The sequence below is a fragment of the Danio aesculapii genome, chromosome 1 (genome assembly GCF_903798145.1).
Source record: "Danio aesculapii chromosome 1, fDanAes4.1, whole genome shotgun sequence".
NCBI classification, from domain to species: domain Eukaryota; kingdom Metazoa; phylum Chordata; class Actinopteri; order Cypriniformes; family Danionidae; genus Danio; species Danio aesculapii.
The window spans coordinates 4,929,225-4,954,288 of NC_079435.1; the positions used below are offsets into that span (position 1 = coordinate 4,929,225).

General features: G+C 40.5%; 1 protein-coding gene across 1 annotated transcript in view; it reads right to left on the reverse strand.

Moving 5' to 3' along the window:
- The window catches only part of LOC130223372 (obscurin-like), a 50,569-nt gene extending 26,591 nt beyond the window's left edge, over positions 1 to 23,978 (reverse strand). Inside the window, exons 1-7 of the mRNA XM_056456202.1 lie at positions 23,916 to 23,978; positions 6,899 to 6,969; positions 6,397 to 6,753; positions 3,316 to 3,564; positions 2,777 to 3,118; positions 1,668 to 1,916; positions 26 to 370 (exon numbers count right to left, since the gene is read on the reverse strand). Coding sequence (XP_056312177.1) covers positions 26 to 370; positions 1,668 to 1,916; positions 2,777 to 3,118; positions 3,316 to 3,564; positions 6,397 to 6,753; positions 6,899 to 6,953 — 1,597 coding nt within the window. The 5' untranslated portion in view covers positions 6,954 to 6,969; positions 23,916 to 23,978. The remainder of the gene's footprint in view (positions 1 to 25; positions 371 to 1,667; positions 1,917 to 2,776; positions 3,119 to 3,315; positions 3,565 to 6,396; positions 6,754 to 6,898; positions 6,970 to 23,915) is intronic.
- Between the last annotated feature and the right edge of the window lie 1,086 nt (positions 23,979 to 25,064).

Sequence of the window (25,064 nt, forward strand, 5' to 3'; positions counted from 1 at the left end):
TTATTGGACAGTGCAATAGTTTTACCTGTGACATCAAGCCACACTCCAGGAACTACAGTCCATCTTCTATTCCATTTATCTGTACATCTGCAGTAGTAGATGTGTTTATCAGTCTCTGTTACTGCAGTTAAAGTGATGCTGGAAGTGTCTTTATCTTCACTGACACACTGAGCTCTTCCTGTTTTATCAGGGTCTAAACACAGGTCTGGTGGTTCTTCATTAGTTACAGCAGTTTTGGTCCAGAAGGCTGGTGTGAGCTTATAATCATCAGAATATGTTGGAGTACAAGACATTGTAACTGTTGATCCTTTTAATGCACAAACAGATGAAGAGCTGTATTTCACTCCCCAATACTTCAGACTATCAATCGCTGAAACAGAGACATGATAACACTTTAAAACACACAGCTAAGATTCTAGTCGATGTTCAGTTCAGCAGTGTTAATTTGGACAGTAAATTCAGATTTTATTCCTAATCGTTTTAGTCTTAGTCTTTTGACTAAAGTTACATTTAGCTTTAATCTTATTTTAGTCATATTGATAGAATATTAAAAAAGAAATACATCTATAATTGTATAAAAAAAAATAGGAGCCTATTCATCCACAACTAAAGCTGTGTGCTCAACTTAGACTGATTATAGACAAGGATATTCTCACATCAGGAAATGTGTTACAATCACAAATCACAAGTGAAAGAAAGACTCAGGGCCTATTGTGGCAAGCTTTGGAGATGTTTTCATTCACTCTGGGGTGATTTTGAGTCTTAATTTGGCCACAACATTCTTTGTGTTTCAGCAAATGTAATGATTTTTGGTGACAAACCTCATTTTGACACATATTTTGGGAAAATGGTTTAAAATTTGCTCATAATGTATTCCCCTTTCATTTTGTTAGTGGCTGTTTTTGCACCATTGAGGTCCATTATAACCACATTTTTTGATTGTAAAGCCATGACAGCACATAATCATATAACAAGAATGCGATTATAATGGAAGTCAATGGAAAAAAACTAGCCCCCAACATAACGCAAGGGTAGTACATTTGAACAAGAGTTAATGTTTACTAATACTGTTTTACTAACGATGAAAATAATGGGCGAGACGGTGGCGCAGTAGGTAGTACTGTCGCCTCACAGCAAGAAGGTCGCTGGTTCGAGCCTTGGCTGGGTTAGTTGGCATTTCTGTGTGGAGTTTGCATGTTCTCCCCGCGTTCGTGTGGGTTTCCTCCAGGTGCTCTGGTTTCCCCCACAGTCCAAAGACATGCGGTACAGGTGAATTGGGTATGCTAAATTGTCCGTAGTGTACAAGTGTGAATGAGTGTGTATGGATGTTTCCCAGAGATGGGTTGCCGCTGGAAAGGCATCCGTTGAGTAAAAGATATGCTGCATAAGTTGGCGGTTTATTCTACTGTGGCGACCCCAGATTAATAAAGAGACTAAGCCGAAAAGAAAATGAATGAATGAATGAATGTCAATACATCTTCATTGTACTTTTTGTCATTCGAAACTACATTTTATTAACTTTCATCAGCAAAAAAATGTTGGTGAAAAATGAATAAGAAATGTTCATCAACGAAAAACTCTTTAATTGCAAACATATCCAAAAAAACGACAAATATTCCAAATGTGTGAAATGTTTTACTCATGCTAATAAATTAGTTTGTACTCACATCCAACTTTGAGAAAAACAGCAGGAGATTTCAGATGTTCATTTCCTCTGACAGCACATCTATAGTCTCCAGCATCAGAGCGACTGACTGGCTGCAGATGAAGCTGATTATTCAGTCTTTCTCCAGTTAATCTCTCTGTGTTTCTGTACCAGATGAATTTAGTTTCTTTAGGCAGAGAGCAGCTGCTTTTACAGCTCAGAGTCACTGAACCTCCCTCTGCAGCAGCCTGCTGTGTCTCCACCTGCAGGTCTGACAGAGAAATTACAACATTTAAAAATCATAGTAGAGATCTGTGCGTGACTAAATTTAAAAACTTTTAGATCTGGTTTCCAAAATCTCACATTAAATTTAGGCACTCCCAAAAGAGAGAGATAACAGATAAGTGTAGGTTGTGCAAGGATTGTAGGCTAAATGTCAGTTTTGTTTGCCCCTTTGTGACGTGACATGAGTGCCGTGTGACGTGCGGTAAGGATTGTGGCTTGTGAGGCACTTACTCTTTCAAAGTCAGATTTACAAACATATCCACTCAATATATTTGACAACTACCGACTGTGTTTCATATATCATATATCAGCATTATTTCAATACACGTAGCAGGTACATATTGGGCCACGGAAGAATATACAGTATAGCGATTAAATAGGCCTATTAAAAAAACACCCAGCTGGAACAGCCTATAGCAAGTGACACACAGCACCACGGCGGATGCACACGCTCTCTTATTCACACACATACACACACACACGGTGGATATGCACACTCTTTCTCATTCACACACACACAGCACCACAGCGAATGCGCGCACTATCTCTCTTTTGCTCGCTCACTCACTCGCTCGCTCTCTCTCTCAGGAATGCTATATTGTTATACCGCCCGCTCCCATTCAACTTACACCAGAGTTACCGACCGCCATCGTGTTTTATTCAGAAATGTATTCCACGGCACAAGAAATCAGGTCAGGTGCAGACCAAATTAAAGCATTTCAAATAGCTGTTATGCCATAAAAACATGATGTTGCTGTTGTTCAGATGGCGAGTTGATTTCTGTAAAATAAAGAGCTGCTGTGTTCATGAAGACCTGAATAAAGTCCTGATCTCAGTTTATTTTACCTGTGACATCAAGACGAGCTCCAGGAATCACAGTCCATCTTTTATTCTCTTCATCTGTGTAACTGCAGTAGTAGATGTGTTTATCAGCTTCTGTTACTGCAGTCAAAGTGATGCTGAGTGTGTCTTTATCTTCTCTGACACACTGAACTCTTCCTCTTTTGTCTGGAGCTGTACACAGGTCTTGTGGTTCTTGAGCCGTTACAGCAGGTTTGGTTGAGACAGATTGTATGAGCTTATAACCAGCATTTGTTAAAGTACAGGATATTTTCACTGTTGATCCCTTTAATGCACAAACAGATGAAGGGCTGTATTTCATTCCTGATTCCCGCAGACCATAAACCCCTGAAACAGAGACATGAGGAAAACTATGAAACAGGCTTTCAGCAAAAACAAAATCACAGAAATAAATTTTGTTTTGTTCTCAACTACTGAAAACACACAAAAGATTTTAGTTTGAGGAAAGCTTTACATGTTCACTCAAATTAAATTTAGAAACTCCACATGTGAGATATTTCACTCGTGTTCTTGTTTATACTCACATCCTACTTTGACATAAACAGCAGGAGATTTCAGATGTTCATTTCCTCCTACACCACACTGATAATATCCTCCATCTTTATGGGTGACTGACCACAGATAAAGCTGATTATTCCATGTTTCTCTACTTAATCTCTCTGTGTTTCTGTACCAGATGAATGTAGTTTCTTCAGGCAGAGAGCAGCTGCTTTTACAGCTCAGAGTGACTGAACCTCCCACTACAACAGTCTGTTGTGTTTCCATCTGCAGGTCTGACAGAGAAATGACAGCAGTTCATTGGTTTACCATCACCTGAATGTGAAAGTTCACACAATAACCAAAATTCTATCATCATTTAATAATTCAGTTTAGCCAGCAAGATCTTCTTTCTTCTCCAGAATACTGTTCATCATTTAGTAGCAGTCATAATATAATGTCATATAACATGAATGTACAGTACATACAGCTCAAACATAGAAGCAGTTATGGTTGGAAGTATATTTTTATTTGAAATATAGATTTGTAACACTTTACAATAACAGTACATGAATACTCATATACTAATATGTAAGTTAAATATTACTTCATTATGAACTATTGATGAGTTTAGGCATGCGCTAAACAAGAACTTTAACTATGACATGAGTTCATGTGTGAATAATGTCTTACATCGTAATACATCTTACATCTTAATGATCTCTTTTCACAAGACTCTTATGACAGGTTTAACGGTCATTAGCATCTTAAATCCTTGAAAGTTTTTAATATTTTTTTAAATATATGTACATTTAAATGTATTTATGTATGTATTATAACATCTTTGCATCAAATTACAAAAACGAACTATCGCTTATGTGAGGTGTTTGAAATGCTGCGTCTACACTGCACGCACTAGATGGATGTGCATAAGTGTTATGTTTAAACATGAGTTTATAAGTATTTAAGAATGAGTTAATGATAATGGGCCTCTCCAAGTAAAGTCATGACATAAAGCTACATTAACAGGTCATGAGTTCATGTTAGTTACATTTAGCTAAAACTAAAACGTTAATTAATACAAGCATGAACTAACAGGGAATTAAGGTAGCCATTATTCACACATTATGTTTTAGTTTAAGTGTTGTTCTTGATTAGTGCATGCCTTAACTTATCATTAGCTCATAATACTGTAAAGTTTAATTTACATAATAGTACATCCTTATTCTTGTACTGTTATTGTAAAATGTTACCGATTTTCTTCAATGGACACCACTCTCTTCCACCCTACAATGGCTGAGGTAAGACCTAGTGCAAGACCCTAGTGCATATATATATATATATATATATATATATATATATATATATATATATATATATATATATATATATATATATACACATTCTTAAAAAATAAAAAGGGCCTCAGACTTACTGGAACTGCTCCATTTTTCTTTTTAGTTTTTTTTATTACGAACTGAATCTTTTCCATTCTAAAAGCATGTCAAAAAAATCAAAAACCAATTGCTGATCAAAAGGGGGAACTGCTGACTTCAAATTCATAAGAATAAGTTGTCTAGCCAGTAAAGTTACAAAGTTTACACTATCAGCCTGTAATGAATTTAATTCAACATTATGGCAAAATTTAGTGACAGTGCTGTTTGGGTCAATTGATAATGATAACAGCAGAAAAACAGCTGAAGACTTTTCCCCCCAAAATCAGACCGTTTCAAACAAGAGCAGAAAGTATTTAACTGTGTGTCTGGTTTAGTTGTGCAGCAAAAGCAAGTTTAGGGAATATTTTATTCAGTTTAGTACTAGACGAGTCTATTCTGGTCACAACCTTGAAATGAATGAAAGTATGTCTTGCGTTCATTGATGATGAATGTGTTCATGCAGGAATAAGATCCTAGATATTTTCTTCAATCGTTAAATTCAGATGTGGCAGAAGGCAGATTGTTTTGTGTTAATTATAGTAAAGATTTTGAAATAACCCCTTTCAAAGAGGTATGAAGGTCAAATATATCAAGTATATTTTTATTTGGCACAATGGGGAAATTAGGACCTACTCACACTACTCAGGCCATCCGAATCGGGCCCAGGCGCAGTTCAGTTAGCCGTCCCTGGCCCGAATGGAAGAGGTGTGCCAGAGCATGGTTCGGTTGGGCTTTTGGCATGGTACACTTGTAGTGTGAGCGTGATGTAAGCGTGATGTAAGCGTGATGTAAGCGTGCTCCGGCTCGGTAGGTAAAAAATGCAGTGTGAGTGCTGTCCAAGGGAAAGAGAGAAGGGGGGACAAGTGTGCTTAAGCAAGGTTCAAGGCAACCATGCCTAGTGAGAGTACCCCCTTAACTGCTTATGAATTAAGCTCCATAACTGAAAGTATCTAAATAAATGAGAATTGAGTAGGTCAAATCTTTCCTAAATCTTTTAAAATCATCTAATTTCCAACTTTCTTACTTGGAGATCAAGTTTTCTGGATGGTTTTTGACTTTTCTAAATGGTGACCATGTGTTTTTTATGAACTTCTGCTGTCATAAAACAAACCCTCCAGAACACTTGGCATATTAATCGAAATTCACATAATTTTAGCCCATTTTCAATGTTTTATTAAGCACAAAGGTCACCATTTCATCATTATGAGCAAGAGCAATCAGGACATTTTTATTTTTGTTACAATTGTTATAATTTCTGGTTTTGTTCAGAAACAAAGTCATACATTCATTTTCTATCAGCTTAGTGCCAGATTTATCAGGAGGCACCACAGCAGAGTGAATATGCATTACACAGCATTTGCCCTTCCAGTACTGGGAAACACCCATACACATTCACATTCTCACACACACTCATACACTACGGTCAATTTAGTTTATTCAATTCACTCATAGCTCATGTGTTCGACTGTGGGGGAAAACAGAGCACCCTGAGGAAACCCACGGCAACACGGGGAGAACATGCAAACTCCACACTGAAATGCCAACTGACCCAGCTGGGACTCAACCCAGCAACCTTCTTGCTGTGAGGTTACAGTGCTGATGATCTGCTGCCCCAAAGTCATACAGCAGATGCAAAAAGATTATAAAGTGACTGATGTGTGTGTTCTGTGTTTCTGAGAGTTCTTCTTCTACCTGTGACGTCCAGCTGAACTCCAGGAACCCCCGTCCATTTTCCACCAGTAACATTTGTAGTGAATCTGCAGTAGTAGATGTGTATATCAGCTTCTGTTACTGCAGTCAAAGTGATGCTGGAAGTGTCTTTATATTCTCTGTTTTTGTCTTTAGTGTCACACTGAACTCTTCCAGTTTTTTCAGGGTCTGAACACAAGTCTGGTGGTTCCCCATCAATATATCTGGTCCAGAAGACTCTTATGAGCTTATGATTAGGAGGATATTTTACAGTACAGGATATTTTTACTGTTGATCCCTTTAATGCACAAACAGATGAAGAGCTGTAAGTCACTCCCCAACCCTGCTGACCATCAGACCCTGAAACACAGACATGACAAATGGAGACGCTCATTTTTATTGTCTGTCAGTAAAACCTTCTGTTTGTTTCTAAGACACAGAGTGTGAAGAGCTCAGTCAGCTTTTCAAGAGTGTTAAAGTTTGTCTATAGTGACTGAAAACTCACCCGCAGTCATGATCACTAAGATCAGAGGAAGAGATGCTCTGAAAGACCTCAACATAGTGACTTCTGCAATCCTACAAATGACAATTATGACAGTATGAGCATCATCTCTACACAACAGCACAAACTCTATTGTGTGAACTGTCTGTAGATGGAGAACATGATCATTTCTGAATAATCCACTGCTCACTGAAGGCTTGATGTGCTTCTCCTATCAGGCCTCGTGTGTCTGAAGAGCTTCATTACAGGTAACATGAGTTTTTTCAAGTAACAAGTCAAATCTGGATCGGTTCATGGCACAGAAGACATGAATAAAAGTGGTGCCACATAACAGGGTGTTTTTTTATCAGAAGTTTGCCCTCTGTTGACCAGAGTTCAACAATACATTTAATAAAATTATTTATGCAAATTACCATCTTTTCAGTTTTAACACAGCTGTCAACTTAAGCACATTCACTCTCAGACTCTGTAAATCTCACGTTCACATATAGAGAGCAGGGTCAGAGAAATACAACATCCAGGGCTCACTTTTAAGGACCTGAGATGCAGACGTGCTGTATATCACATACAAAAGTAGCCAGCAGGGAAGAGAAATGTTAATTTTAATGATAATATTCTTTAACGAACTTCCCAAAACTAAAGAAACAATTAATTTATGTATTATATACCTACCTGGTTTAATGGGCGTTGGAACTTTAATTTCTGCGTTTTGTTCATGCGGGACCGTAATCAGTGTTGCACACTTTGTTCACGGAGAGTGCGGGAGAGTTGCATCAGTCTCAGTCCAAGTTCGGACGCTGACAAGGCAGGACGTGTGGGAAGTTTCTCCTTCACTCTTGATAATATTGGTATGTTTAACATTCTAGTGATGCACGATATATCGGCCATATGGTTATCGGCCGATAAATGCTATTTTTAAGATTATCGTTATCGATCCGATATCTTTAAACCGATAAATTACGTAATTGTACACAACTGCCTGCCTCGCGCATGCGTGGGCGGAACTTGTTCAGACTTGTCCTGTGTGCTATAATGGAGCTCTCCTCACATTGTTTATTCCTTTAAAGTCCGTCCTTTCTTCATGTGGTATTGCTGTGCGGTAATATCTCAGTAAGTAACCGTGTTCCTTATCATTGTAGATATGTTTGATTGTGTATTTTGCTTTAAATCACCTCAGGAAAAAATATTACATGTGTAAACAGCAGCGGTGCACACGTGCTAAACAACTTGTTGGGTTGTTTGTAATCTAATATGATTATTTGTTCTTATCAAGGTAATTTGATGTAAATTGTATTCAGTTTGATCGGAATATTCATATTGATTATAACCATAGACTGTAAAATATATGGACGAAGTATCCGTGACGTCACCCATAGGTTTCTGAACACTGCAAAAGAAGCTATAAGTAGGCGTGGCCAACCGTCGCCATTTTGTTCGCGCGTCATCGCACCCACAGCGGGATACCAAACAAGGGCAAAGAGGCGGAGAGTGGGCGGAGCTACAGACACCTGCTGGCACTTTGCCTAGACCTGGCAGACAGACTTGACTTTGGGAGAAACGCTTGATACTTTATTACCTGCGACTCGTTTGTGTTCTGACCACATGTGCTTGTTTGAACTATTGATGAACTCCAGCATAACACTGTATGATAACGCTTCAGATGACTGTTCTAGAGCCTACAGCTAATCAATCGGTCACATTCTGGAGTGCTTTACAGGTCTAAAGATAAATATTAATGATAAATGATCTTAAATAAAACAAATACATTTATAGAGATGGTATACAAGTATATAACTTTACTCACATGGGAAATGGAGGCCACGTGAATGGTTTGTGAGCACAATTAAATGCACACAGCATCCCATATCATCTGATAATTGTAAGAAATAAGTCCAAAAGGCAGCTGACTGTGTAAACCACATAAAACAAAACAAAAATACGATGAATATGCCGAGATCAGTGGCTAATCTGCCGGATTCAGCTGAGGTGAAGTGACGGCGACCAGCGAGACCTAGCTGTCACTCAATTGGCCACACCCTTAATTATGCAAACTTAATATAACCTAATATAAAGGAAACGGATGAGTTATAAAAAATTCACCCTCCTCACAGTTGTCATGAAGGGTAATAATAGCTATATGAACCAACATCTGTCTTTGTACCAGGCTGTAAACACCTTTTTTTCTGCTGTAAAGTTGGCCATTCTAACAGTGGGCTCAATTGCAATTTGCTCTATTATGGAGCCAGGACTAGCGGAATTTTGATGAATTGCAGTTTTAGCTACTTCCGTATTGGCTTCCCGAGGGGGAGCGGGAGGTTGCCGTTTGATTATAACAAGCGCGCGTAAGAGCTGTCACCACACACACACACACACACACACACAGTGATCTGAAAGCCTTCACAGCAGCATGGGGAGAGATGCGCCAGTCACTGAATCCAGCATAGGGGCTAATAGAAGCTAATCAATCGGTGGTTTGTGCACCGTGTGTGTAAAACCAAGAAGAATGCGTGGAGAGTTTTTCCTGAATAAGTGTCCCAAAATGTTTCAGGTATGTTTCTATTGAGTCAAACTGAAAATATTCATGTGTGAATCTATTTAGAATGTTTTAATCATTTTAGTTTTTCTCAAAAATTATTGATTTACTACTTGCTTCTGGGTTGCTCTTATTTCATGTTTTATTGCATTGTGAATATGCCTGATAGTTTGAGAACATTATATGCTGTTTTTTGAGAATATAAATTTGATGTATCACTTTGAGTAAATGTGTAAAGAGCAACACTGCTTAATATAATTTTATTTTTATTTTATTTAAACAATTACATGTTTTTTCATGATTAATGTTGCACAGTTAGTGTCAGTACAAGTTCGGACGCTGACAATGCAAGACGTGTGAGAAGTTTCTCCTCCACTCCTGATAATATTGTGTGTGTGAGATGAGAAGAAAGCGTGGAGAGTGTTTTTTTCCTGATTAAGTGTCCCATATGTTTCAGGACCAATAAACAGATGATGTGAAGCTGTCCTTGCTGTCTCCAGTGTGATTTATCATTATGTGCAGATTTGGATCTGCAACACAAGAATATGCAGAAGATATCTAAATTCTTTTTTTGCCTGACCATTCGAAACGTGTATAAAGCTGCTATAATCAGTCTGAGCTGGTACAATAATATTTAAGATCTGTTTGACCTCTGCTTGTGCTCAGATATAAGCTGGTCTTCCTGTAGTTTAGTAGAAACTCTTAAAGCTGGACTGGTTTGTTCAGATGTGTTTGATTGGGGTTTGAGAGAAACTCTGCAGGACCAAACTTGTCTCTCCTGTACAGGTCAACTGAGATTCATATGTGAATCTTAAGTGTATTTTTTCTTTATTTAAGACTCATACAACACTTTATGCATCACAGCTGAATAAATTAGCTTATTTTGCTGATGTAGTTTATCAGAATCAGCAGTATTTTACTGAGGAACATCTGTTTAAAGATCTGGACACTGAGTGTTCAAAAAATCTAAATATTAAGAGAATGAATTTTCAAATTGTGCAAATGAAGTGCTTAGCAAAGCACATTACTTGACAAATTAGTTTTGATATTTTTACAGTAGGAAGTTTACACAAAAACGTTAATGGAATATGATTATTATAGTTATAATTAAATGAAATTAATTGATTATTAGTTAATATTTTATAGTTAAATTCATTTATTAATTTTCTTTTAGTCCCTTTATTAATCTGGGGTTGCCACAGTAGAATGAACCGCCAACTTATCCATCATATGTTTCACGCAGCGGATACCCTTCCAGCTGCAACCCATCACTGGGGAACCCCCATACACTCATTCACACGCAAACACTACGGACAATTTAGCCTACCCAATTCCCCTGTACCACATGTCTTTGGCTTGTGGGGGAAACTGGAGCACCCGGAGAAAATCCACGCTAACACAGGGAGAACATGCAAACTCCACACAGAAACACCAACTGACCCAGACGGGGCTCAAACCAGCGACCTTTTTACTGTGAGGTGATTGTGCTACCCACTGCACCACCGTGCCACCCTAGTTATAAATTATATGATTTTATAATGAAAGTTTTTTAAAAAATCTATAATTTGGACTCATACAGTGTATTTTTGGCTATATCCAACATATCCTGGTTTAGTTCATCAGGGTCACACATGACAGATCAGCATTTGCAGAAACTCTTGTTGTTTTCTCTTTCGAGTGGAGACTATAATCTCTAATCTCACCCACAGAAAAGGGTCTTCAGTGGATCTTTTGTCAGTAATCATAGATAAATCAATTTAAGTGCTACAGTATATTGAATCAACAAAGAACCTTAAATGGTATTTAAGCTGTTCTTTAAGGTGATTATTCTGCTAAATCATAGTTAAATGATGTTTACCCTATATTCTGCACAGAGAATTACTTTTAGTGCTACTTAGCACTATTTTTGCTAGAGTGTAAAGCAGCAGAGACTGAACATCACTGTAAATCATCATTCAGTTGCAGTGTCTCAGTGTTGATGCTTACATGAGATCATCAGCAGCTCAAGCTATTACTGTAAACAACATGTGTTCACACTTTAAAAATGTGCTGTTAAATATTCCTCTTCCTGGATCTGTATGAGATCATCTCAAATTTAAGAACAACTCATGCAGTCGCTCTCATTTATGGCCTGTTTCCACTGACTGGTACAGTATGGTACGGTACTGGTCGATACGGGTCACCTTTATCAGGCTTGCATTTCCACTACTAAGGGTACCCTTTTCAACCCAGGCTCATTCTGAGAACGTAGTTTCTGGAGACCGCGAAATACGTAGCCGGGGGTACGTACGGCTGCATTTCATTTTTTTAAGCGAACGCTGCGGGGCGGTGTGACGTCGTTCCCTTCGGCACTTGCCGGCCAGCCGGCCGCTCGCCTCCGTGTGGAGGGCTTTCCCGCTGCAGCCAGTTTGTCCGGTTAGCTCTTCGTGTACTCGGGCGGACTCGAGGCGCAGAGAGGGGCTGACCACGACGACGACGACGACCGGGTTCGAGTCCGGGGAAGAGCGGTTCCAGAAATCAGGTAAGAAAACAAAAACAAAATCCAAAAAATGAAGCAAACAAGTTCGTCACAGGGTGAGAATGTGGTCAAAATCCGAAAACGTGGTAAAAATCAGACGAGGGCTTTTCTTTTTCTGGACGGCTTTTGTGAACCGTCGTTGGTTGGGTTTAGGGACGGAGGAGGGTGGGTCAGCCGATTGGACGGTCGCACGGTCAATCATTCCGTCATGAAGACAGGCAGACAGGCGGAAGGTCGTTCGACAGCGGCCTCTAGCGGGTTTACGCGAGAACGGCGCAGGAAAAAGCGCGCACAGCGGCCTCTCGCGGACTCGCGAAAACAAAAACTGCACAAATACGTACCTCCCGGGACGTATTTCGCGGTCTCCAGAAACGTCCCCAGGACTACGTTCTCAGAATGAGCCTGGGTTGACCCTTTTGGTGGGCGTGGTGTATGACAGAAAGTTTCAGTCGACGTCATTCTTGCTTGAATAAATGTCTACAGTAAAGCTGTACAGGTCGTTCACAAATCATATGAAAAGCTCTTCTCACAAAACAGATGCTTTGTACACATAAATACTTGTGTATAAATGTTCATCACTGATCTTTCTATGAACATAACTTGATTATAACTGCAGCTCAATGATACAAAGTGCGAAATAGCCTACTGTAACGTCTGCAATTATATAAAATAAATCAATAAATGCAGCACATATGAACACAAGCAGACCCTTACAGTCTCCGATATGTTACCAATTACAGGAAAACTACACACAGCAGACCTTATTTGGGTTCAAAAACAAAACGAAATATAGCCCACAGTCAGTGTAAACCTCTCATCTGTGTCTGTAATCTTCACCAGCTCATGTAAACTCTGTTAGACAGTAATTCTGTCATTCCCAGTTCATAATAGTTCTAAAGGCAATGATAAACATGGCAGTTTGTTTGTGATTCAGGTTGCTGAAACAATTTGCTCCTGTGTTTTGTCGGGCTTCTCCTTTGTTCGCGCTTCACTCCCACGTTTGTCCTTTTCTTTCTGAAAGGAGCAGATGATGGAGACACTTCAGTAATCACGCTAAGTTATTATCATCAGCTCAAGAAGTTTGTTATATTAAATATAGACGCGATCGTGAGCTCCCTGAAGACAGCGAAAAAACGCTCGCACTTTTAGACGGGCTCGTAAAGCAACAACAGCACACGGAAGATTTTGTTCTTCTTGGCTTTGTGGCTGTACATCAAGACAACGACAAGGTTTGTCTGAGCTCGGGTCAACCATATGGCTCATTATTATATGCATATAGTATTACAGTGCAATGTCTCGGCTGTGTATTTAAAACATGGCGGTTCCTTTGTTTTCATTCTGGCTAGCTCCACGAGCTCGTGACTTATCTCTGTAACCAATCAGCGGTTAGCTGCGCATGTAGCTCCACCTTTTGGTACGCTTTCTCGTGTTTGGTACCCTTTCGATAGGATGCTGAAAAAGTGGTACGGTATGGTTCGGTACTCATTTTGACAGTGGAAACAGCCTTAAAAGTGTTCCGAACCGTACCGTACTGTACCGCTCAGTGGAAACGGGCCATTACAGATGTCAAACAGCAGAATTCACTACAGATACAGGGATACTGGAGCGTTTTAAAGATGTGAAGATCAGCTGGTCTGTTTATAAGCTGACATATGAGCGATCCGCTGATGAATCGACTGGTCTTCGCGGCTTTAAAGGTTCACAAAACATTTTTTGAAATGTTGACAGTCATATATGTGTCCCTCATTGCTAAATACACGATTAGGACACAGATATTTCACCACAATGTGAAAATTGGTTGTTTTTGCGTTGTTTTGAGCAAATTCATTCTTCCGGTTTGAAAAGAAATTTTAAAGCTACATCACGACGATTAGATCATTGTGTAAATTCCAGCATGGAGACTGGATGTCTGTACCAGCCGGTACAAAGTGTCGTCACCTGTTCATTAATTCATTCAAGAGAAAGACTTGGTTGGAACAATCAGCAAGCTCTATTGTGAATGAGGTGTAACTTCATTAATATGCATGATATAGTTTTGAAGACTGTTTTTACCTGTTACAGTGTTCAGAGAGACGCCACATTATGTTGCCAACTGTTATTCAAACAAGTAGTAGAAGAATTACTCTGAGAAATGGGTCGTCAGTGTTGTGTTTATAAATGTGTCGCAATGATGGTTTTGTTTTTTATTTCCCCACGATGAGAGCACAGCCCGTGTGTGGATCCACATGTGTGAATTACAGTGGTCTGCTAACATGCAACAACAATATGTTTGTAAGAAACATCTTTAACCCGAGAGTTTTTCGCATCTGGAAATGTTGAAATCTGAATTTGCTGCTCGTCTGTGCCTTCCCTACTGAAAAAAACAGCTTAAACCAGTCAAGGCTGGTTGGCTGGTTTTAGCTGGTTGACCAGCCTGGTCTTTGCTGGTCAGGCTGGAAAATGACCAGCTAAAAGCAGCTTGACCAGGCTAGACAGGCTGGGAGCCCAGCTAAAACCAGCTATGTCTAGCTTAAACCAGGCTGGTTTTAGCTGGATTTAGCTGGTCATTTTCCAGCCTGACCAGCTAAGACCAGGCTGAAAATGGCTGGAACCAGCCTGGAAATGGCCAAAACCCCTCTAAAACCAGGCTGGTCAGCCAGCTAAAACCAGCCAACCAGCCGAGGCTGGTTTAAGCTGGATTTTTTCAGCAGGGTTGTTTATGTTTCTCCAAATGGCAAAGCTAGTTAGTATCGTCAGCAGTCCTCTTTCAGTTTTTAAAGACACACCTTAGTCAAAATTAATTTAGTTACTAAGTTAAGGCAGAAATAATACAATAAAAATACAATAGTTAAATCCAGATGTATAATGACTGAACTAAAAAGTATACTGAAACACATTTATTGATGTAGATTATAGTGCAGGTGCTGTGAGGGCTCCTGGGGGCCGGTGAGGGCTGTCCATGCAGGATCAACACTAAGGGCCAATATGTTAAGCAGCTTCCGGGTCCAAGTGCTCTAAACTGTACGGAAGGTTTAACAAATTATATTAATAAATGTTTACAAAGTGATGTAATGCGTCCAACAGTTCTGATCACAATATATTCAGTTGGAGTCAGAATTATTAATATCTGTTTAACGGAAAGATAATTTCCAAGATACTAGTGTTCAGCTTAAAATTTAAAGTATGATCAATTTAAAGACTTAAAATTTTTAAGTCATTGTATAAAATGGTTTGTTCTGTTGACATTTAAAAAAATATATTGCTTAAATATTGCCTGAACATTGCTGCACATTACACATGTATTTATAACAGTTACTGAGCTTCTGTTAACTCAACATTCACCAGACGCATTTTACAGTCGTACAGCTTAACACAATGATTTGAATGTTGAAATGGTCTTACCGTGCTTCAGTGTCGACGCTCAAATAAGGAAAACATCAGCAGCTTAAACTATTTCTGTGAACAGTTTTCACACTACAAATGTTCTGTTAAAAATATTTGTCTTCCTCTTCCTGGGTGTGTGTTTGACACCTTCTTAAAAAAACCAGAACGACTACATGTGTGTATGCAGTCGCTCTCATCTACAGATGTCAAACAGCAGAATTCACTATTGTTCAGTGTTTAAGAGAGAAAATGTGAAAACACAATTAGTTTGGAGACAGAATTGAGTAAAACACTTTAAATGAGTGTCTGAGCATCACCAGATGAAGCTTTGCAGCTCTTAATTTCACTTCCTCTTTTTGAAACATGAAGTGTTAGCAATGCTACATGAACCACATTCACAGCCATCAGCGGTCAGTGTGTTTTAGTGGGTCAGAGGCAACACTTAACACAAGAGCTCTGCAGCAAAACCAATCACAGATGGAAAATGTTCTTAATTGTTTAGATTAAATACATGTAAAGATTAAATAATAAAAAATGTGAAATTAGGATTATATCTAATTTTTATCCTGGGTTTTAGCTCACTTTACAGTCACCTGGTGGCTGCACACTAGGGATTGCGGTGCCCTGATGACATCATGTCTCTTCAGACTGCATTGTTACTGTTGACTGGCTCAGACATTTCTCTTTCCTCCCGCTCTGTTTTATTCCTTCTTTGCTCGCTGCCCTTTTTGTTTTGTTTTTACAAACAACAAAAGGGACGCCAAAGTTTCATCAAGGCAGGAGACATCCTTCCTCTGGCAGTTAAAAAGAGCAGCCTCTCCACCTCCCCACACCCCGCTTTAAGCTCGAGTGACGTCACTGTCACTGAACGGTAGCCTCGCTGCGTGTGTTTGGAGTTTAGACTCCAATTTACATTTTTATCATAAAATACCTCCTCATTCGCTAAATATTTGTCTCTCCTACTTGGAGTGAACAATCCCCTAACACACTCATACAAACAAATCTACTTTCAAACCTTCTGTCTCTCGAGCATCCGCCTGTTGTTTGTAGCTTTAGCCTGCAAGCACCGCTGGTCAGCTAAAGCTACCGACCTCTTTCACTCACTTATTTTCTCACTTACTGGCTTTGCTCTTCACCTTGTACAATGTCGCTTGTGTGTCTGTCCTTGAGTGCAGGAGAAGCATCGATGGAGGCGCTGGAGCTGGAAGCAATGGAGTCCCAGATTCGCTCCCTCGAGACGAAGCGAGTGCGGCTCCGGGCTATGCTCTTACCCCGTACTCGCTCGTCTGTGGTAAGTGTACAATACAATCACAATACTCCGACTACCTCAACCGCGCGTGTTTCTGTGTCCAGGCCCAGCGCACCGAGGGCGCAGCTTTCCCAGGCGTCGTTCACACCGACACCCGGCTATCACGGCCCCTGGGTGCAGCCACGTAAGGTGCTTGCCGGGTCCCGGCCAGAACGTCTCCTCCTCCGGTGTTCGAGATCCCCATGGAGAACCGATTCGCCCCTCTCTGCGAGACGGGTCGTGATGTGACCATCATCGGCGACTCAATCGTGCGCCACGTCTCCTCCACTACCTCTAAAGGTAACAAAGTACGCACTTTCTGCTTCCCTGGTGCCCGAGTTAAGAATATTTCTGCACAGATACCTACTATCCTGAGCGCTGCCGAGAGCCTCGGTGCCGTCGTCCTCCATGTGGGGACGAACGACACCGGGCTCCGGCAGACGGAGATCCTGAAGAAGGACTTCAGGATCCTGATGGAGAAGCACTTTAGCATCGAGAGCAACACCGAGTAAGTACATTTAGACCTGTTTTCAGTTGCTGTGTTTGGTTAGAGAACACTTAGACTTGTTTCAGCTGGTTGTGTATTGGTTGTTGGACATTTAAAATTGTTTTCAGCTATCTGTGTTTAGTGTTTGGTTAGAGAACAGTTAGACTTGTTTCAGGTGGTTGTGTTGTGTATTGGTTGTTGGACATTTAAAATTGTTTTTCAGCTATCTGTGTTTAGTACTAGCAAGTTTTAGCCACTGTTTCCTTTTGTTTACTGTAAGAGCTTGCGTGCCGAGCCGGAGGTTTTTCGCGCGCCCCCGCGGCTGCAGTTTCGGGTGTTTTGTAACTTTGGAGGCGTGTCCAAACGCCAGGTAAAGACTATATATTTGAACACATTTGGTCTAGCTAGCAGGAGAAGCACTTTAGCATCGAGAGCAACACCGAGTAAGTACATTTAGACCTGTTTTCAGTTGCTGTGTTTGGTTAGAGAACACTTAGACTTGTTTCAGCTGGTTGTGTATTGGTTGTTGGACATTTAAAATTGTTTTCAGCTATCTGTGTTTAGTGTTTGGTTAGAGAACAGTTAGACTTGTTTCAGCTGGTTGTGTATTGGTTGTTGGACATAAAATTGTTTTTCAGCTATCTGTGTTTAGTACTAGCAAGTTTTAGCCACTGTTTCCTTTTGTTTACTGTAAGAGCTTGCGTGCCGAGCCGGAGGTTTTTCGCGCGCCCCCGCGGCTGCAGTTTCGGGTGTTTTTACTCTCGAGGCGTGTCCACCTGAGCTCAATCAGCAAAGCGCTCGGGGGTGTATATAAGCGACTAGTCTCACCGCGGCAGCGGTCGCGGCAGCCTCGTGTGAAGCCCGCCTCGTGTGAAGACCGACGAGGGTAAAGACCATCGACTCTACCTGTGCGACTCTAAGACCGACGAGGGTAAAGACCATCGACTCTACCTGTGCGACTCCACCGAGCAAAGACACCGACAAAGCACTTGAGTACTTCTTACTTTATTTTTTTTTTTCCTTTTCTCTGCACTCATTATTGTTTTCCTTGCACTTTATTATGTGTTTACTAATTCCTGTTGTTACTAATACTCGCAGAGCACGGGAGGTACGCTGCAGGCGCAACCCTCACAACCTTCGATCAATTCATGTATCCTCTATTTCACAACTCTCTCTCTCTGTGGGCCTCTGGAATTGTCAATCTGCTGTTAACAAAGCAGATTTTATTACCTCCATAGCCACTCATTCTGACTTTAGTCTCATGGCTCTAACTGAAACCTGGCTGAGACCGGAGGACACTGCTACACATGCAGCTCTTTCTACTAATTTCTCTCTTTCCCACCACCCTCGTCAGACAGGGAGAGGGGGTGGGACTGGACTACTGATTTCCAAAGAATGGAAATTCACTCAGAGACCGTCCCTGCCAAAAATCAGCTCTTTTGAATTCCATGCAGTCACCATTATCCACCCCTTTCGCATAAATGTGGTTGTCATCTACCGCCCACCGGGTACATTAGGTCACTTCTTGGATGAACTGGATGTTCTTCTCTCATCTTTTTCTGATTATGACACTTCCTTGTTGGTGCTAGGTGACTTCAACATCCACATAGAAAGACCTCAAGCTGCTGACTTCCAGACTCTGCTTGCATCTTTCGACCTCAAAAGAGCACCTACTTCTGCTACTCACAAATCAGGTAATCAACTAGACCTTATTTACACTCGACATTGCCTCGCTGACCAAACACTAGTAACTCCACTACAAACATCGGATCATTTCCTTCTCTCTCTCAACATCCACATTACTCCTGAGCCGCCACACACTCCTACTCTAGTTGCCTTTCGCAGAAACCTACGCTCTCTCTCACCCAACAGACTATCCACCATTGTTTCTAACTCTCTTCCTCCATCTTGCAAACTCTCTGCACTTGATACGAACAGTGCAACTGATACACTCTGCTCCACGCTAACATCATGTCTAGACAGACTATGCCCTCTGACATCCAGACCAACCCGAGCCAGTCCTCCTGCACCCTGGCTCTCTGATGTTCTCCGTGAGCATCGCTCAAAACTTCGGGCTGCTGAGAGAAGCTGGCGAAAAACAAAAAATCCTGAACAGCTCATAACATACCAAACTCTTCTGTCTTCTTTCTCGACTGAGGTTACTTCTGCAAAGCAGACATACTTCCGTCAGAAAGTCAACAGTGCCACCAATCCTCGCTTACTTTTCAAAACATTTTCCTCCCTCCTCTATCCTCCTCCTTTACCAGCATCCTCCACACTCATTACTGATGACTTTGCTACATTCTTTTGCACCAAAACTGCAAAAATCAGTGCTCAATTTGCTGCACCTACAACAAACACAAACCTGGATCAAACGCTACTTGAAAACTACCGACCGGTATCCCTGCTTCCATTCATGGCCAAGATTTTGGAGAAAGTAGTGTTCAATCAAGTCCTAGACTTTCTTACTCAAAACAACCTCATGGACAACAAGCAATCTGGCTTTAAGAAAGGCCACTCAACTGAGACTGCCCTGCTCTCGGTCGTGGAGGACCTCAGACTGGCTAAAGCAGACTCTAAATCATCTGTCCTCATATTGCTGGATTTATCAGCTGCTTTTGACACTGTAAACCACCAGATCCTGCTATCTACGCTTGAGTCACTGGGCGTCACAGGCACTGTTATTCAATGGTTCAGTTCCTACCTCTCGGACAGGTCATTCAGGGTGTCGTGGAGGGGAGAGGTGTCCAACCTACAGCATCTATACACTGGGGTACCTCAGGGCTCTGTGCTTGGACCACTTCTCTTCTCTATCTACACGGCATCTTTAGGAACAGTCATCCAGAAACATGGTTTTTCCTACCACTGCTATGCTGATGACACCCAGCTATACCTCTCTTTCCACCCTGATGATCCCTCGGTTCCAGCTCGCATTTCAGCCTGCCTGTCAGACATTTCACTCTGGATGAAAGATCATCATCTCCAGCTTAACCTCATGAAAACGGAAATGTTTGAAGTTTCTGCCAACCCGACTCTTCACCATAACTTTTCAATCCAGATGGATGGAGCAACCATCACTGCATCCAAAATGGTAAAAAGCCTTGGAGTTACGATTGATGACCAACTGAACTTCTCTGACCACATTTCTAGAACTGCCCGATCTTGCAGATTCGCACTCTACAACATCAGAAAGGTCCGACCCTTCCTATCTGAACATACAGCTCAACTCATTGTTCAAGCTCTTGTCCTCTCCAAACTGGACTATTGCAACTCTCTGCTAGCCGGGCTACCAGCTAGTTCTATCAAACCTCTTCAGCTGCTTCAGAACGCAGCAGCACGAGTGGTCTTTGATGAACCCAAAAGAGCACATGTCACTCCGCTACTCACCCGTTTGCACTGGCTTCCAGTTGCTGCCCGCATCAAATTCAAAGCTCTGATGTTTGCTTACAAAGTGACCTCTGGCTTTGCTCCTTCGTATCTGCTCTCACTTCTGCAGATATATGTGCCCTCCAGAAACTTGCGTTCTGTGAATGAACGTCGCCTCGTTGTTCCATCCCAAAGAGGGAAGAAATCACTTTCCCGAACTCTCACATTCAATCTGCCCAGTTGGTGGAATGAACTCCCTAACTACATCAGAACAGCAGAGTCACTTGCTGTCTTCAAGAAACGACTAAAACGCAACTGTTTAGTCTCCACTTTTCCTCCTAATCTGCAATTGCCTCTCTGGCTATACCACTAACTGAGCCCTCTTTCTCTCTCTCTCTCTCTCTCTATTAATAAAAAAAAAAAAAAAAAAAAAAAAAAAAATTTTCTACTAATGTTTTGCTTCTTAGACTTTTACACGCCTGAAACTTGTCTATAGCGCTTGTTCACTGCTGCTCTTATAGTTGTGTAAATTGCTTCCTTGTCCTCATTTGTAAGTCGCTTTGGATAAAAGCGTCTGCTAAATGACTAAATGTAAATGTAAATGTAAATGATGGAGATGGTTCGACGCACCTCGCCTGCCACGCAGATCATCGTTCCTGGACCGCTTCCTACCTACCGCCGAGGAAATAAAAGGTTCAGTAGACCTTTTGCTCTGAATGAATGTCTATTAACATGGTGTGAAGAACAGAAATTGCTCTTTGCTAAAAAATAATAATATTATAGAAATATTATAGAAATAATAACAGATAACAATCTTAATGCACTCTGTCTCACTGAAACCTGGCTGAAACAAAATGACAATATTAGTTTAAATGAAGCAACTCCTACAGGATTCTTATATAAACATGAGGCTCGTCAAACTGGTCATGGTGGTGGAGTCGCGTCAATCTTTAGTGATATTCTTAATGTTAATCAGAGAAATGGACTTATGTTTAGCTCCTTTGAAGTACTAGCGCTTAATCTTATGCTTCCGGACACTATGCAAAAACCTATGATATCTCTCACTCTAATCACCATATATAGACCCCCAGGACCCTATGTTAATTTTCTAAAAGAGTTTTCTGATTTTATCTCTGACTTACTAGTTAAAACTGATAAAATACTAATTGTAGGAGACTTTAACATCCACATAGATGACGCTAACGACACATTAGGGCTCGCGTTTATGGACTTACTACATTCACTAGGGATAAAGCAAAACGTTATTGGTCCAACCCATCACTTAAAGCATACACTAGATCTAATTCTGTCTTATGGAATTGAGGTCATTGATGTAGATATTATACCACAAAGTGATGATATTACAGACCACTACCTCTTACTATATAAGCTGTGTTTACCTGAAATTAGCAGATCCTCTCCGATATATCGCCCTAGAAGAACTATTGTTCCATCCACCAAAGATGAATTTATAAATAACTTACCTGATCTTTCTCTACTTCAAAATGCAGCGGCAAACGCAAATGACCTTGATGTATGGTCATAACCAGCAGTATGGATGCCATCTTTACTAGCACTCTAAATACTGTGGCACCCATCAAACTAAAGGCTAGAGAGAAAAAAACTACACCATGGTATAATAATCATACCCGCGCTCTCAAAACAGACAACCCGTGCCCTGGAACGTAAATGGGGAAAAACTAATTTAGAAGTCTTCAGAATTGCGTACAAAGACAGTATGTCCAGCTATAGGAGGGCTCTAAAATCTGCCAGGGCTGAGCACCTCCGCAACCTGATAGAAAATAATCATAACAATCCTAGATTCTTATTTAACACCATCGCTAAATTAACAAATAATCGGTCATCTTTGGAACTAAATGTTCCACCGCAAATTAGTAGTGATGACTTCATGAATTTTTTCAGTGATAAAATAGAAGGCTTTAGACAGAAAATAGGAGATATTAAACTTTCTGCACCGCCTTATACTTCAGATCCAGTAAACACGCCACTGAATCTAAATAACCTACAGTGCTTTAAAATCATAGAACAGGAAGAGCTAGACAAAATTATAAATAGCTCTAAACCAGCTACGTGTATGTTGGACCCAATTCCAACATAATTACTGAAAGAACTGCTACCTGTTATAGGAGAACCTCTTCTTAACATTATCAACTCTTCTTTATCTTTAGACCATATTCCAAATCCTTACAAGTTAGCTGTTATTAAACCTATTATTAAGAAACCACAACTGGACCCCAGCAACTTAGCTAATTATAGGCCTATTTCAAATCTTCCATTTATGTCTAAAATGCTAGAAAAAGTTGTTTCTGCTCAATTATGCTCCTTTCTGCAGACCAACAATGTTTTTGAAGTGTTTCAGTCAGGTTTCAGAGCTCATCACAGTACAGAAACCGCATTAGTGAAATAACCAATGATCTACTCTTAGCTGCTGACCAAGGGTGCATCTCGCTATTAGTTTTACTCGATCTTAGTGCGGCATTTGACACCATTGACCACAATATTCTCATAAATCGCTTAAAGTCTACAGGTGTCCAGGGACAGGCTCTACAATGGTTTAAGTCATACTAATCTTACCGTTATCAGTTTGTGAATATTAATGGACAGCCTTCACAAATCAGCCCAGTAAAATACGGGGTGCCTCAAGGATCAGTTTTAGGCTCTTTGCTGTTTACAATATACATGCTACCCCTGGGAGACATTATTAGAAGACATGGGATCAGCTTTCACTGCTATGCAGATGATACTCAATTATATATTTCAGCTAAACCTGACGAGATGTCTAAACTGTGTATTAACGATGTTAAAGACTGGATGACCAACAATTATCTTCTCTTAAACTCAGACACAATCTGGCCTAAATCCTGTACACAGCATATCTCACAACTCGACCTACAATTAGAGGGATACAAAGTTGCTCTGCTGTCGCCACTGGCTTGCATGGTTCGGGATCTGTAGAGCTGTGCATCGTTGGATTTGCTCTTCAGTGTTTGGACTCTCAGTAGTGATTTTTAAACCACACTGAACTGAGCTAAACTGAACTGAACTTAAACACTACAAACTGAACTACACTGTTCCTATTTACTATGACCTTTTATGTGAAGCTGCTTTGACACAATCTACATTGTATAAGCGCTATACAAATAAAGGTGAATTGAATTAAATTGCTATATGTTGTAGCAGAAAATAAAAGGTGCTAACTATAAAATAGTTGAGAAGTAGTGGTTCCCCTATATGATTATGACCTAAGAACCACTTTTACTGCTATTTAGCACTATTTTTGTTGGCGTGTAAACCACCAGTAAAGCCTAAACATTGCTGCACATTACACATGTATTTATAACAGTTATTAGGCTAGTGTTAACTCAACATTCACCAGACGCATTTTTACGCATATCAGTCGTACAGTAGCTCAACAGAATGATTTCAATGTTGAAATGTTCTTACCTTGCTGAAGTGTCTCAGTGTCGACGCTCAAATGAGGAACACATTAGCAGCTCAAGCTATTTCTATAAACCGACAGTTTTCACAATAAAAATGTGCTGATAAAAATATTTGTCTTCCTCTTCCTGGGTGTGTTAACCAGAATAAACCAGAACATCTCATGCAGTCACTCTCATTTACAGATGTCAAACAGCAGAATTCACTATTGTTCAGTGTTTGAGAGAGAAAATGTGAAAACACAATTAGTTTGGAGACAGAACTGTGTAAAACACTTTAAATGAGTGTCTGAGCATCACCAGATGAAGCCTTGAAGCTCTTAATTTCACTTCCTCTTTTTGAAACATGAAGTATTAGCAATGCTACATGAACCACATTGACAGCCATCAGCGGTTAGTATGTTTCAGTGGGTCAGAAGCAACACTTAACACAAGAGCTCTGCAGCAAGACCAACCACAGATGGAAAATGTTCTTAAATGTTTAGATTAAAAAAATGTAAAGATTAAATAATTAAAAATTTAATATTAGGGTGGGCAGCATGGTGGCTCAGAAGTTACCACAGCAAGAAGGATGCTAGTTCGAGTCTCAGCTAGGTCTGTTGGCGTTTCTGTGTGTAGTTTGCATGTTTTCCCTGTGTTGGCATGTGTTTCCCCCAGGTGCTGCGGTTTCCCCCACAGTCCAAACACATGCGCTATAGGGGAATTGAATAAACTAAATTGGCTGTAGTGTATGAGTGTAAAAGCATAAAACATAAACAAACATAAACAAAGACAAGGGAGGCTAAGAGCTAAGCTAAAGTTAACACCACACCGGCTCTCTTTAACCAGCATCTTTCTTGCCAGGGTGCGGTCACTGGTGAAAAAAATGGATGAGATTCGACTGCGCATTAACCACAGTAAAAGACTGTGTAACTGTAATGTCATGATCTTCACAGAAACATGACTAAACAGCGGGATACCAGACAACGCTGTTACTCTAGCTGAACACCACACATTTCGAGCAGACAGAACGACGGATAACTCTGGTAAGACCAGAGACGGAGGATTGTGCATTAATGTTAACAAAGCTTGGGGCACAAACTCTGTCATCGTTGGGAGACATGGCTCTGTTAACCTAGAATTTCTAATGGTTAAATGTAGACCGTTCTATCTGCTG